The sequence below is a fragment of the Poecile atricapillus genome, chromosome 29 (assembly GCF_030490865.1).
Source record: "Poecile atricapillus isolate bPoeAtr1 chromosome 29, bPoeAtr1.hap1, whole genome shotgun sequence".
Lineage (NCBI taxonomy): Eukaryota > Metazoa > Chordata > Aves > Passeriformes > Paridae > Poecile > Poecile atricapillus.
Window position 1 is genome coordinate 4,554,561 of NC_081277.1, and position 14,950 is coordinate 4,569,510.

Below are 14,950 nucleotides of genomic sequence, written 5' to 3' on the forward strand. Positions count from 1 at the left end.
GAATCGGCACCGGAGGGGAACCGGAGCGGCACAGAACCGGCACCGGAGCGGCACTGAACCGGCACCGAACAGGCACCGAACCGGCACCGGAGCGGCACTGAACCGGCACCGAACAGGCACCGAACCGGCACTGAACCGGCACCGGAGCGGCACCGGAGTGGCACTGGAGCGGCACCGAACCGGCACCGGAACGGCACCGAACAGGCACCGAACCGGCACCGGAGCGACACCGAACCGGCACTGAACCGGCACCACAGCGGCACAGGAGCGACACCGAACCGGCACCGAACCAGTGCCCATCCCCGAACCCACAGTTATCCCACAATATCCACAATTTCCATGAATTCTTTAAGCACAGCTGGGAGCAGCAGTTGTCCCTTGGGTCGGGAAGAGAGAGGATAAAACCATCCCAAAAGCATCCCAAAGTCACCCCAAAAGTATCCCAAAACCATCCCAAAACCACCCCCAAAAAAAATCCCAAAACCAACCCAAAATCACCGTGGGAATGGGAAATCCGGGAAATCCCCGTGGGAATGGGAAATGGTTGGGAAATCATGGTGAGAATGGGAAACCAAGGTGGGAAATCATCCCTGGCTCTGCTGCGGGCTCCCTCGCCCTGCACAGACGCGTTGGCACATAAATGATCCCTGCTGAAAATTCCAGGCTTTTCTGTCCCTGGAAATTCTGTCCCAGGACGGGACAAAGCCGAGCCGGGACAGGATTTCCCCGTCCGCAACACCCCATTCCCAAGCGGCTGGGGAAAAAAAGCTCCGGCTGGGTTGAAAACCCCTTTTTCCAGAGGGAAACTTCCAGAAGGAAGGGAAGCAGGCGGATTAGCATCCACGCTGGGGAAGGGCCGGTCCGGCCCGCCCGGCCGAGCAGGGTCGGGGATCTCGGGGTGCCCCGAGGCCGTCTGGGCTCCCCCCGGCACCCAGATCAGGTTGAACCTCCTGAGCTTCCAGCCCAGCCTGTAATTAGAGCTCGGGCCATGCCGAGGAGGGAGATGCGGGCCCTGGGAAGGAGCCGCGGAAGCCTCGGGGTGTGAGGCTGAGGATGGAAAACTCATCCCACACCCGGCCGGAGCGGGCTCGGGGTCCCTCTCCACGTGTTCCTCCTCCTTTTGGCTTCTCGCTGCTACCCCAGATCTCGGGATGTTTTTCCGAAGGGTGATTCTGACCCTCATCCACACACGAGGATCCGCTTTCCCGCCCCCCAAGTGATGCCCAAAACCCCAGATCTCTCCTCCCAAGGTGGCCGTGGTGGGCTGGGGCACCTCCAGCCCGAGGACAGGGGCTTCACTATCCCAAAACCATCCCAAAACCACCCCAAAACCATCCCAAAACCATCCCCAAACCCCCCGTCCCTCTCCCCCAAACCCCGGGGAGCCTTTGGGGAAGGGCTTTGCCAGCGGGGACCCCGCGGCGGTGACTCAGGGGTGCCGGGGCTTGCGAAACAGGCCCGGGATGATTTTTTGGGAGACGCCTCCGCTCAGCCCCGCCAAGCCCGTGGGGGGGAACAAGCCACGGCAGCGTCTGGGCTTTGAGAGCAGCGGCTGACCCGTCAGGCAGGTTTCCCGGAGCAGAGCCCGTGCGGAGCCGGGGATGCTTCTCCTGCCGCTCCGAGGCTGACGGAGCCCCCGGCTCTCTGCTCGCCACGGCCGGAGCCATGCGGGCGGCCGGGCTGCTGCTGGCCTGGGCGCTGCTGCTGCTGCTGCAGGGCTCTGCCGGTCAGCAGTGCCACCCCTCCGGTCCCACCGGTGTCCTCCGCTTCACCGACCGCCACGCCGAGATCCGGGTGCCGGCTCTGCACCGCGTGCCCAGCTCGCTCGATCCCCTCTACGGCCTCGTCCGGAGCTGCCTGGACCTCATCCAGCAAAACCCGCTGCCCACAGGTGAGCTCCGAGCCGCTGCTGCCGGTGCCGGTACCGGTACCGGCACCGCCGGGGCTCCGCCGGCTGCAATCGCCGCGCCCGCAGCGAATCCAGAGCTCCGGGAAGAGGATTCTGCATCGGTGCCGATGCCCCAGGAAGGTTGGGGATACTTCGGGCGAGGCCTCTTTTACCCGGGCCATATTTATGATTTTTGCAGAGCTGCTCAGGACAGCCCTGAACGACCCCGGCTCGGTGCGGACGTCTCAGGTGAGCCGGGATCCCGTGGGGACGTTTCGCACCTGGCTCGGGGCACCGGGAGCGCCCCGGGCTCGGTGCGGAGGTGCCGACGAGGCTCTCCCGTGGCTCAGGTGGTGCAGTACGAGCTGGGCTATGTCGTCTGTGCCGCCGTGGCTCTGCTCTTCACCGTGGCCGTGCCGGTGGCCGGGATGTGCTTCTGCTACTGCCGGAGCCGCCGGCGGTGCGGGGGTCGCCTCCGCGCCCACCGGCGCTCGCTGGGCTGCCGCCGCCGCTGCCTGCTGGCCTGCCTGTCCTTCACCTCCCTCATCATCCTGTGAGTGCCCCAAATCACCCCCAAAAAACTCGCGGCGGGCGGGGGGAACCTCGGCTTGAGGGCAGCGCCGTCACCGCCCGCCGGTTCCCCGCAGGATCGGAGTCACCTGCGCCTTCGTCACCAACCAGAGGGTGAAGGGACAGATGGAGCCGGGGCTGGGGGCTGTGCCCTCCACCCTGCGCACGCTGCGACAGCACCTGGCCAATGTCCCCCAGGTGGGTCCCCGAGCGGGCGCTGCCCGGGGGTGGCCGCGTTTCCCTCGGGGCACGCTCGGGCAGGCGAGAGGAGGCGACGCGGCCGCATTAAAAATGGATTTGGAAACGGCAAGGCGGGGCTCCCGCCCCTCCCGGCGGCTGCTGACCGGCTCCTCTGTCCTGGCAGGGCGTGCAGATGGTGGTGGACAAGTTCGAGGTGCCCCGAAAGCAGATCAGCTCTGACCTGGGCGGTAAGAGCGGCACCGGGGGGCACCCCGAGCTTGACCCGGGGGATGGACGGGGTGCTGCCGGTGCCCCGGGGACGGAGGAGGTGCTGCCGGTGCCCCGGGGACGGAGGAGGTGCTGACGGTGCCCCGGTGCCTCGCAGGGCTCAGCCGGAGCGTGGGGCTCTCCATCCACTCGCAGCTCAAGGCCGTGACCTACGCGGCGCTGGAGGAGCTGCAGGAGCGGGCCGGAGGTACGGCTGGAGCGGCAGCGGGGCTGGAGCCGATCCGATCCGAGCGGAGCAGCGTGACCCAGCCCTGGCCTTTCTCTTTAAGACCTACAGACCTCGCTGCACCATTTACAGATCCTGCACAGGACGGTTCGGGCGCTGGCGGCGGCTCGGGCCGAGCTGGAGCCGGCGCTGCGGGAACGAAGGCGCCGCGTGGTCGCGCTCCTGGACGACCCGCGCTGCACCTCCTGCTCCAGCGTCCTGGGCAGGGCACAGAGCCTGGAACTGGGCGCCGACTACGGCAAGGTGGGCTCGGGGTCCCCCACAGCCGCCTCCCGAGCCCGCCGAGCCCGGGGCTCACGGGCTCCTTCCTCCTCCCCAAGGTGCCGTCGGTGGAGAAGGTGTTGAAGGCGCTGGCCGGGCTGCCCCGAAGTGACTTTGCGGAGATGATTCGCCAGGTTGGGGGGTGTCGGGGTGAAGCGGGGGGGTTCAGCAGGTGCGGGAAGCTGCGGCTGAGCCTCTCAGCACCCCCTCTTTCCTCGCAGGGCAACGGCACCTTCAACTCCATCCCGGAGCTGGCCGTGGAGAGGATGGCGCAGGTCATCCAGGGTGAGTGGGGCTGTCACGGCGAGTGGGGACACCAGTTTGGGGACACGGGATGCAGGGACCCCTCCAGCGCAGCCTTGTCCCCGCAGATCTGCGGGGCGATTTGGCCCGCACGGCGGAGAAGGTTCAGTCCATCGCCGATGGTTTCCCCCTCCCCGACTACACTCGGCCGGTGAGCGAGGCGCTGCTGAAGGCGGAGCAGCGGAGCCAGCCGTACCTGCGGGAGGTGGAGCGCTTCGAGCGCTACAGGTGACCCTGCGGAGGATCACAGAAGGTCCCCGAGCCCCAGGTACCCCGCATCTCGAGGCCCTGCTGCTCTTCTTCCCTCCCCCAGGTGGATCGCGGGCACGGTGCTGTGCTCCATCATCCTCCTCATCCTCGCCTGCAACGTGACGGGGATGGCCCTGGGGGCGTACGGCCTCTCCAAGCGGGAGGATCCCAGCGACTACGAGTGCCGAGCAGAAGCCGGCGCCAAATTCCTCCTGCTGTAAGCTCTCCTTGGTGCTGGGGGGCTCTTCCTCCTCCCACACCCCCCAAAAAACCCCGGGCAAAGCCAAGGGAGGGACTGGGAGCCGTCCCAGCGGAAAAGCTTTAGAAGGCACCGCCTGCGCCCGCAGCTTTGGGAGAAGCTGCTCCTGCCTGGATGTGGCAGCTCGGCACACCCGGCTCGCAGGGCTGTGCCCAGCCCGGCGTGCCCGGGCTCGGGAAGGAGCCTGGGGGCTGCAGCTGGACGGGCAGGTCCCTTCCTGCCTGCTCGGCTCTGCAAAGCCACCAGCGCCGCCTCCTCTCCCTCTTCCAGCGGCGTGGGCTTGGCTTTCCTGTTCTCCTGGCTCCTCATCCTCCTGGTTTTCGCCACCTTCCTGGTCGGGGGCAACATCCAGACGCTGGTTTGCAGGAATTGGGTCAACCAGGAGATTTATAAGGTGTGTGGCCACACATCCGCCCTGCAAATCTCCCCTTCCGTGCGCCAAAACACCTCCAAGGGCTCCGTGTCCCCCCCTAAACCCGGCTGGGAAAGCCGCGTCCTAGACCAGGAGATTAAGTTTAGGATTATCTCTTGGGATTTGCATCTTCAGCTGGGAATTGTGCTCTTCATTCACTTCCTAATTGCTGTTCCCTGGTCCTCGAGCAGCCCCGGGGCGCTTGGGGCCGGCAGCTCGGGGTTTTGGGGCTGGGGGAGCGGGAATGGGGTCAGGATTCTCCCCATGGAAGTGGGGACAGGTCCCTCCAAACTCCGAGGCTCCGCAGTGCCCGATGCCCAAACAAAGCTGAAATTATTTCAGGCTGCCCTGAGCCACCCCAGGTCTCAGCTGCGAGGGCAGAACACCCCCAGAATTCCCGCTGGGAATTCCTGTCCCTTACCCCGAGCCCTTTTCCCTCTTTTTTCACCCAGTTCATCGACACCCCCGGGAACCTCCCGCCCTCCATGAACCTCACCCAGCAGCTCAACCTCAGGAGAGACTCCAACCTCAGCTCCGCGTACCGGTGAGCGCCGCTGGAGCTCTCCCCGTGCTCCCAGGGTGGATTTGGGATGGCTGGAACCGGGCTGGGAACGCGGGGATGGAACCGGGCTGGGAGAGAGTGAATGGAACCGGACTGGGAGAGGATGGAACCGGGATTGGAGAGGCTGGAACCGGGCTGGGAGAGAGGGGATGGAACCGGACTGGGAGAGGATGGAACCGGGATTGGAGAGGATGGAACCGGGATTGGAGAGGATGGAACCGGGGTGGGGGAGGCTGGAATCGGGACGGGAGAGGCTGGAACCGGGCCGGGAGAGAGGGGATGGAACCGGGCCGGGAGAGGCTGGAACCGGGCTGGGGGAGGCTGGAACCGGGCTGGGAGAGGCTGGAACCGGGATTGGAGAGGCTGGAACCGGGCCGGAAGAGAGGGATGGAACCGGGCTGGGAGAGAGGGGATGGAACAGGGATGGGAGAGGCTGGAACAGGGCTGGGAGAGAGAGGGGATGGAACCGGGATGGGAGCACAGGGATGGAACCGGGCTGGGAACGCAGGGGTGGAACCGGGCCGGGAGAGGCTGGAACTGGGCTGGGAGAGGCTGGAACCGGGACGGGAGAGAGGGGATGGAACCGGGATGGGACAGGGGATGGAACCGAGATGGAAGAGGCTGGAACCGGGCCGGGAGAGCAGGGATGGAACCGGGCTGGGAGAGCCGGGATGGAACTGGGATGGGAGAGCCGGGATGGAACCGGGCTGGCGAGTGCAGGACTCTCTCTCCACGCTCTGCCCGTGTCCCTCTGCCTTCCAGGGAGTGCAAGAGCGGCGCGGGGCTCTGGGAGGTTCTGCAGCTCCACAGCTCCTACGAGCTGGACGAGCACCTGAAAACCCCCAAGGTGAGGGGCTGGCTCCGGCCGGAGCTGCTGGGAGCGGCACGGGGACCACCAGAGCTTTACTGGGAACCCCAGAGCTTTACTGGGGACACCAGAGCTTTACTGGGGACCTCTAGAGCTTTACTGGGGGCCACCAGAGCTTTACTGGGGACACCAGAGCTTTACTGGGGACCCCCAGAGCTTTACTGGGGACCACCAGAGCTTTACTGGGGACCTCCAGAGCTTTACTGGGGACCACCAGAGCTTTACTGGGGACCACCAGAGCTATACTGGGGACCACCAGAGCTTTACTGGGGACCTCCAGAGCTTTACTGGGGACCTCCAGAGCTTTACTGGGGGACACCAGAGCTTTACTGGGGGCCACCAGAGCTTTACTGGGGACCACCAGAGCTTTACTGGGGGCCACCAGAGCTTTACTGGGGACCACCAGAGCTTTACTGGGGGCCACCAGAGCTTTACTGGGGACCACCAGAGCTTTACTGGGGGACACCAGAGCTTTACTGGGGACCTCCAGAGCTTTACTGGGGTACACCAGAGCTTTACTGGGGGACACCAGAGCTTTACTGGGGTACACCAGAGCTTTACTGGGGGACACCAGAGCTTTACTGGGGACCTCCAGAGCTTTACTGGGGGCCACCAGAGCTTTACTGGGCGTGCTGGGAGCCCCTCAGAGCCCCTCCCGCGACCCTCACAGTACACGGCTGATTTCCAAAAACGCCTGGGCGACTTCACGGCCAACCTGGGCGACGTGAGGCTCCTCCGCAGCGAGGGCAGGCAGGACCTGGAGAGCTTCGCCCGCAGCGGGGTGGACGAGGTGGATTACGAGCGCTTCCAGGAGGAGGTGAGGGATGCTCAGAGCCCTCTGCAGGACGTTCCCCACACCGTGGACCGAATTTGCGGCACCCCCCGACTCCTTTTTGCCCGCAGATGAAAAACCCCGTGGTGCAGAGCAGCCTGCCCGGCTTGGCCAGGAACCTGGAGGGGCTGCAGAAAATGCAGGTGAGCGGCGGGGCGAGCGGAGGGGGAGCCCCCGGTGGCCCCGGGGCCGTGCTGAGCCCGCTGTGCCCGCAGAGGAACCGCACGGTGGCCGGGAGGCTCGCGGAGGAGGCTCGGGCGTTGTGGCACCTGCACAACTCCACGGTGCAGCCGCAGGAGGCTTTGGTGGTGAGTCCCTGCCGGGCTTGGTGGCCGCTGGCACCGCCTTGGAGGGGACAAAGAGGTTTCTGAGCTTTTCTCACCTCCCTCTCCCACAGGCAAAGCTGGGGGAAAGCGTCCGGTTCCTCTCCAGCTTGGCACCGCACCTCAAGGTACCCGCGAGTCTCTTCCAGCCCCTCCAAAAAAACCCCCTGTGGTGCCCCATGGGTTCCTTGTGCCAAAAAAAATCCCCAAAATCAGTTACAGGGTGATGGCAGAGCCAGGAAAATGCCAGCCAGGAGATAATATTAAAATAAATAAAAAATAAAAAATAAAAAATAAATAAAAAAATAATAATAAAAAAATAATAAACCAAAATAAACCAATAAATAAACCAAAATAAACCAATAAATAAAATAAACCAAAATAAACCCTGTGGTGCCCCACGGGTTCCTTCTGCCAAAAAAACCCCCAAAATCAGTTACAGGGTGATGGCAGAGCCAGGAAAACGCCAGCCAGGAGAATCGGTCTCCTTATTTAGTGATCAGATTTGGTGCTGTAAATCAGAAATCTCCCCTCAAATGGATTTTCCTGCTCGGGCACATCCCTCTTTCCCTGCCCCGGGCCCTGAGGATGCTCTGCCCTCCCTGTGCTTCCCCAGGAGCGCCTGAGGAAGACTCTGGCCACCACGGCGTCCGTGGAAGCCCGGCTGCCCCTGCAAGCCCAGCAGATCCTCCGGCAGGTGAGGCAGCGCTGGGGGAAGCAGAATTCACCGGAGAGGGAGGAAAAAGGGAGAACCGGGAGCTGCAAGAGGGAACGGGGAGACCTCGGCCTCATTTCCAGCCGATGTTAGCCCGGAGGTGGCTGGGAGAGGATGGAACCGGGCTGGGAGAACCGGGATGGAACCGGGCTGGGAGAACCGGGATGGAACCGGGCTGGGAGAGGATGGAACCGGGCTGGGAGAGGATGGAACCGGGCTGGGAGAGGATGGAACCGGGCCGGGAGAGAGGGGATGGGACAGGGATGGGAGAGCAGGGATGGAACCGGGCTGGGAGAGGATGGAACCGGGCCGGGAGAGGCTGGAACCGGGCTGGGAGAGGCTGGAACCGGGCTGGGAGAGGCTGGAACCGGGCTGGGAGAGGATGGAACCGGACTGGGAGAGGCTGGAACCGGGCTGGGAGAGAGGGGATGGAACCGGGCTGGGAGAGGCTGGAACCGGGCTGGGAGAACCGGGATGGAACTGGGCTGGGAGAGGATGGAACCGGGCTGGGGGAGAGGGGCTGGGACCGGGCTGGCGAGTGCAGGACTCTCTCCCCACGCTGCCTTCCCCCTGCCCAGGAGCTCGGCTGCTTCACCAGGAAGGAGCTGCGCTATTTCTCCCAGTACCTGAACTGGGTCGGGCAGACGGTGAGTGGGGATTGCCGGAGCCCAGGAACCACCCCGGGCGAACAAAACTCACCCCAGAGTGTTGATCCTCACTGATCCTCGCCTCTGCTCCTCCTTCCAGCTCAGGGAGGACGTGGCTTCGTGCCAGCCGCTCGCCACGGCCCTGGACAACGGGCGGGTGATCCTGTGCGACCGCATCGCTGAGCCCTGGGTGAGGATCCCCCTCCCTGGGGACCCACGGCAGCCCCAAAGCTCCCCGAACCCCTCCGGGGCTGTCCCTGAGCTCCCCGAACCCCTCCTGGGCTGTCCCTGAGCTCCCCGAACCCCTCCGGGTTCTGTCCCTGAGCTCCCCGAACTCCTCCTGGGCTGCCCCAAAGCTCCCCGAACCCCTCCGGGTTCTGTCCCTGCCCTCCCCGAACCCCTCCGGGGCTGTCCCAAAACTCCCCGAACCCCTCTGGGACTGTCCCAAAGCTCCCCGAACCCCTCCGGGTTCTGTCCCTGAGCTCCCCGAACCCCTCCGGGGCTGTCCCTGCCCTCCCCGAACCCCTCCTGGGCTGTCCCTGAGCTCCCCGAACCCCTCCTGGGCTGTCCCTGCTCTCCCCGAACCCCTCCTGGGCTGTTCCTGAGCTCCCCGAACCCCTCCTGGGCTGTCCCTGCCCTCCCCGAACCCCTCCGGGTTCTGTCCCTGAGCTCCCCGAACCCCTCCGGGGCTGTCCCTGAGCTCCCCGAACCCCTCCGGGGCTGTCCCAAAACTCCCCGAACCCCTCCGGGGCTGTCCCAAAGCTCCCCGAACCCCTCCTGGGCTGTCCCTGAGCTCCCCGAACCCCTCCTGGGCTGTTCCTGAGCTCCCCGAACCCCTCCTGGGCTGTCCCTGCCCTCCCCGAACCCCTCCGGGGCTGTCCCTGAGCTCCCCGAACCCCTCCTGGGCTGTCCCAAAGCTCCCCGAACCCCTCCGGGTGTCCCTGAGCTCCCCGAACCCCTCCGGGGGTCCCTGAGCTCCCCGAACCCCTCCGGGGGTCCCTCGCCGCTCAGCCCGGGGGTTTCTCCTTGCAGAACGCCTTCTGGTTCAGCCTGGGCTGCTGCACCTTCTTCCTCATCCCCAGCATCATCCTCGCCGTGAGGCTCACCAAGCACCTCCGCCCCATCCGCAACCGCCTGATGTGAGAGGGGGTCCCGGGGGGGGAAACACGGCCGGGGAGGGGTCGTGGGACCCTCCCTGACCTCGAGTTTTCTTCTCTTCCTCGGCAGCTCCACGGGCTCGGAGGAGACGTGTCCCTTCCACATCCCCCGGGTCACGGCGCTCAAGATTTAGGAGGGGCTGCGGATCCCCTGGGAACCCCTTTGGATCCCCCCAGGACCCCTTTGGATCCCCCGGGACCCCTTTGGATCCCCCCGGGACCCCTTTGGATCCCCCGGGACCCCTTTGGATCCCCCGGGGACCCCTTTGGATCCCCCGGGGTTCCCTTTGGATCCCCCGGGGTTCCCTTTGGATCCCCCCGGGACCCCTTTGGATCCCCCTTGGGACCCCTTTGGATCCCCCGGGACCCCTTTAGATCCCCTCGGGACCCCTTTGGATCCCCCCAGGACCCCTTTGGATCCCCCGGGACCCCTTTGGATCCCCCCGGGACCCCTTTGGATCCCCCCGGGGACACCTTTGGATCTCCCGGGACCCCTTTGGATCCCCTCAGGACCCCTTTGGATCCCCCCGGGACCCCTTTGGATCCCCCCAGGACCCCTTTGGATCCCCCGGGACCCCTTTGGATCCCCCCGGGACCCCTTTGGATCCCCCGGGACCCCTTTGGATCCCCCCGGGACCCCTTTGGATCCCTCGGGGACCCTTTTGGATCCCCTCGGAACCCCTTTGGATCCCCCCGGGACCCCTTTGGATCCCCCGGGGACCCCTTTGGATCCCCCGGGGACCCCTTCGGATCCCCCGGGACCCCTTTGGATCCCTCCGGGACCCCTTCGGATCCCCCCAGGACCCCTTTGGATCCCCCGGGGACCCCTTTGGATCCCCCGGGACCCCTTTGGATCCCCCCGGGACCCCTTTGGATCCCCTCGGGACCCCTTTGGATCCCCTGGGACCCCTTTGGATCCCCCCGTGATGTCTCATCCTCCTCCTGTGGGTTCTGGAGTTTTGGGATCCCTCGGGGGATGAGCCCCGCTGGAAGGGGAGGCTCCCCCCGACCCCTCTCACACCCCGCAGGGAAGGGGACCCCCAAAACCTCGGCTCTGCCGGGGCAGCGTGGGGCGAATTAAAATCCTAAAAAAAATCTGTCCTGGATCCTCTGTGCGTGCAATTCCACAGGGAGGGGTTGGGAGGGGGCTCGGGGGGCTTTGGGGGTCCCAGAACCAGGTCTGGGGGGCTCTGGGGGTCTCTGGGGGTCCCAGAACCAGGTCTGGGGGTCTCTGGGGGTCTCTGGGGGACTCTGGGGGGCTCTGGGGGTCTCAGAACCAGGTCTGGGGGTCTCTGGGGGGCTCTGGGGGTCTCTGGGGGTCTCTGGGGGACTCTGGGGGTCCCAGGGCCAGGTCTGGGGGTCTCTGGGGGTCTCTGGGGGTCTCTGGGGGACTCTGGGGGTCCCAGGGCCAGGTCTGGGGGTCTCTGGGGGTCTCTGGGGGTCTCTGGGGGTCCCAGAACCAGGTCTGGGGGTCTCTGGGGGTCTCTGGGGGTCTCTGGGGGTCTCTGGGGGTCTCTGGGGGACTCTGGGGGTCCCAGGGCCAGGTCTGGGGGTCTCTGGGGGTCTCTGGGGGTCTCTGGGGGTCTCTGGGGGTCCCAGAACCAGGTCTGGGGGTCTCTGGGGGTCTCTGGGGGGTCTCTGAGGGTCTCTGGGGGTCTCTGGGGGTCTCTGGGGGGTCTCTGAGGGTCTCTGGGGGTCTCTGGGGGTCTCTGGGGGTCTCTGAGGGTCTCTGGGGGACTCTGGGGGTCTCTGGGGGTCTCTGGGGGTCTCTGGTGGTTCCAGAACCAGGTCTGGGGGTCTCTGGGGGACTCTGGGGGTCCCAGAACCAGGTTTGGGGGTCTCTGGGGGTCTCTGGGGGGTCTCTGAGGGTCTCTGGGGGTCTCTGGGGGTCTCTGGGGGGTCTCTGAGGGTCTCTGGGGGGCTCTGGGGGTCTCTGGGGGTCTCTGGGGGTCCCAGAACCAGGTTTGGGGGTCTCTGGGGGTCTCTGGGGGTCTCTGGGGGACTCTGGGGGTCCCAGAACCAGGTTTGGGGGTCTCTGGGGGGCTCTGGGGGTCTCTGGGGGTCTCTGGGGGTCCCAGAACCAGGTTTGGGGGTCTCTGGGGGTCTCTGGGGGTCCCAGGGCCAGGTCTGGGGGTCTCTGGGGGTCCCAGAACCAGGTTTGGGGGTCTCTGGGGGTCTCTGGGGGTCTCTGGGGGTCTCTGGGGGTCTCTGGGGGTCCCAGAACCAGGTTTGGGGGGCTCTGGGACTGAGGACAGCGATGGCCCGACCCCCTGGCAGTGCCCCATGGGACCCCCACCCCCCAAAAACCGGCACCAAACCCCCTCCCACCCCTGCGGCGCTGCCCTCGAGCTGCTCTTCATTAAAAATTAATAATTAGAGATTAATAATTAGAGATTAATAATTAGAGATTAATAATTAGAGATTAATAATCAGAGATTAATAATTAGAGATTAATAATTAGAGATTAATAATTAGAGTTGGGGGCTTCAATCGTGGGAGGGTTTGGAAATGAAAACATTAAAAATCCATCCTGACCCCCATCCCAAGGAAATCCGGCTTTTATCTCCCAGTTTTTCCAGCAGAAAATTCCCGTTTTTCATTATTCTTTTTTTCCTTATTCCAAATTCCTTGAAATTATTCCGAATTCTGCTCCTTCATCCGCTGCTTTCACGGGGAAAATGATTCCCAAAATCCATCCAGGAGCTCGTGGATCCCCCCCAAATGAGGATTCCCTTCCCCAAAACTCTGAATTTTCATGGATTATTAAAGAGATTCAAGAGATTTTCCTGCCCACAGCAATAAAAACCACCTGGCTCATGAATAATTCAGATTATTGCTGCTCAAAACCGGCCGGCTTCCAGCAGCTGTGCTCAGGATTGCAAAAAGATTTTTCCAAATGGATTTAAGGAGTGGAAATCCCATCATCCCAATTTATCTGGATTTGTATTTTTGATTTTTTTCCATCTCAATTTATCTGAATTTGTATTTTTGATTTTTTTCCCATCTCAATTTATATGGATTTGTATTTTTGAGGTTTTTTCCCATCTCAATTTATCTGGATCTGAATTTTTGACGATTTTTCCCGTCTCAATTTATCTGGATCTGTGATTTTTAAGTTTTTCCCATCTCAATTTATATGGATTTGTATTTTTGAGGTTTTTTTCCATCTCAATTTATCTGGATCTGAATTTTTGAGTTTTTTTTCCAAATAATCCCTAAATAATCAACTTAAACAACAAATAATCAATTAATTCCTAAATAATCAACTTAAACAACAAATAATCAATTAATTCCTAAATAATCAACTTAAACAACAAATAATTAATCCCTAAATAATCAACTTAAACAACAAATAATCAATTAATTCCTTAATTATCAATAATTGAGAGGTCTCTCTGCTGGGCTGGGAGTTTTTCTCCCCCACAAATTCCAATTTTAGGGCACAAATTTTTCCTCTTTGTTCCTGAGGAGAAATGCAGGAAAAGCCTGGCCAGGATCAGTTTATTCCTGTAATTCTATCAAAATTCAATTTCTCCATTCTTATCCCATTTCCCCTCATTTTTCTCCCAGTTTTTTTTTCACTCAACATCACAAAAAGGATCCGTGACCTTTTCCATCTGTTTTCATCATCATCCTCTAAAAACAGCTCAGGAAGTTGAGGCACAAAGCCCTGGAGAGTTCAGAATTTCAGCTCCCCTGTCCTCAAAATGTTCATTTTTATAAAGAAATATAAATATAAATATAAATATAAATATAAATATAAATATAAATATAAATATAAATATAAATATAAATATAAATATATACATAAACATATAAATATACATAAAAATATACATATACATATAAATATACTAATACATATAAAAATAAATATATATGAATATAAATATAAATATAAATATAAATATATGTATAAATATAAATCTACTTATGCATATAAATATAAATATAAATATAAATATAAATATAAATATAAATATAAATATAAATATAAATATAAATATAAATATAAAAATATATATAAATAAAAATATAAATATAAAAATTTAAATATATAAAATTAAATATATATTGTATATTATGTTGTATATTTTATATTATATATTATATTGTATATTATGTATTATATATTATATTTTGTATATATACTGTATATTATATTGTGTACTATATATATTACATTATGTATATATATATTGTATATATATATTGTATATTGTATGTTATATTATATATTTATTATATTATGTTTATATATTGTATATTATATAGTATATTATATAGTATATATATTATATTTTGTATATATATTGTATATTGTATATATTATATTATATTATATTATATTATATATATATTATATTATGTATATATAATACATTATATTGTATATTATATTGTATATTATATTATACATATTATATTTTGTGTATATATATTGTATATTATATTGAGTATTATATTATTTATATTATATTATGTATATATATTGTATAGTGTATGTTATATTATAGATATTATATTTTGTATATATATTGTACATTATATTGTGTATTATATTATATATATATTATATTATGCTCATATATTGTATATTGTATTGTATACTATATTATATATTATATTACGTATATATATTGAATATTATGTTGTATATTATATATATTATGTTATGTATATAATTCTATATGATATTGCATATGATATTGTATATTATATATATATATTATATTATATGTATTATATTATATATATTATATTTTGTATATATATTGTAATATAATATATTATATATATAAAATATTATATATATATATATATTATTTTTAAAAAATTAAAAATTACGGTTTTTTCCTAAATAAATCCGAATTTTGCTGATAAAATCATTTGGAATCCCGGCTGCCTCCATTCTCCAGCTGGAACCCAGCTGAAATCTCTGGATAAACCCTTGGGATGGTTCCGAGCGGGGTTTATTTCCAGAACATTCCTGCATCCCTCGCATCCCTCTGTAGCCATGGCAACGGCGCCGTGTCCATGGCAACCCCGCAGGAGCATCCTCAGCATCCTCAGAGCCTCCCCTCGGCTTCTCCTCCTTTTTTGGCTCCTTCTCCTCATGGGAAACTTCTCCTTGCAGGCTCAGATTTGATATTTTAAATTATTATTAAATATTAATATTAAATATTAATATTAATTAATACTTATATATA

The 14,950-nt window shown here is 57.7% G+C and overlaps 1 protein-coding gene across 1 annotated transcript; it reads left to right on the forward strand.

The window, feature by feature from the left end:
• Positions 1-1,603: 1,603 nt before the first annotated feature.
• Positions 1,604-9,874, forward strand: PROM2 (prominin 2). Its single transcript, XM_058859315.1, has 23 exons — positions 1,604-1,891; positions 2,088-2,137; positions 2,239-2,441; positions 2,536-2,656; positions 2,823-2,886; positions 3,024-3,113; positions 3,196-3,395; positions 3,473-3,547; positions 3,635-3,698; positions 3,785-3,944; positions 4,030-4,182; positions 4,495-4,618; positions 5,089-5,180; positions 5,961-6,045; positions 6,737-6,883; positions 6,970-7,041; positions 7,114-7,206; positions 7,296-7,349; positions 7,838-7,918; positions 8,515-8,583; positions 8,684-8,773; positions 9,616-9,722; positions 9,811-9,874. Exons 1-23 carry the CDS (start codon positions 1,666-1,668, stop codon positions 9,872-9,874), a joined length of 2,484 nt encoding a protein of 827 aa, XP_058715298.1. The 5' UTR covers positions 1,604-1,665.
• Positions 9,875-14,950: the final 5,076 nt, after the last annotated feature.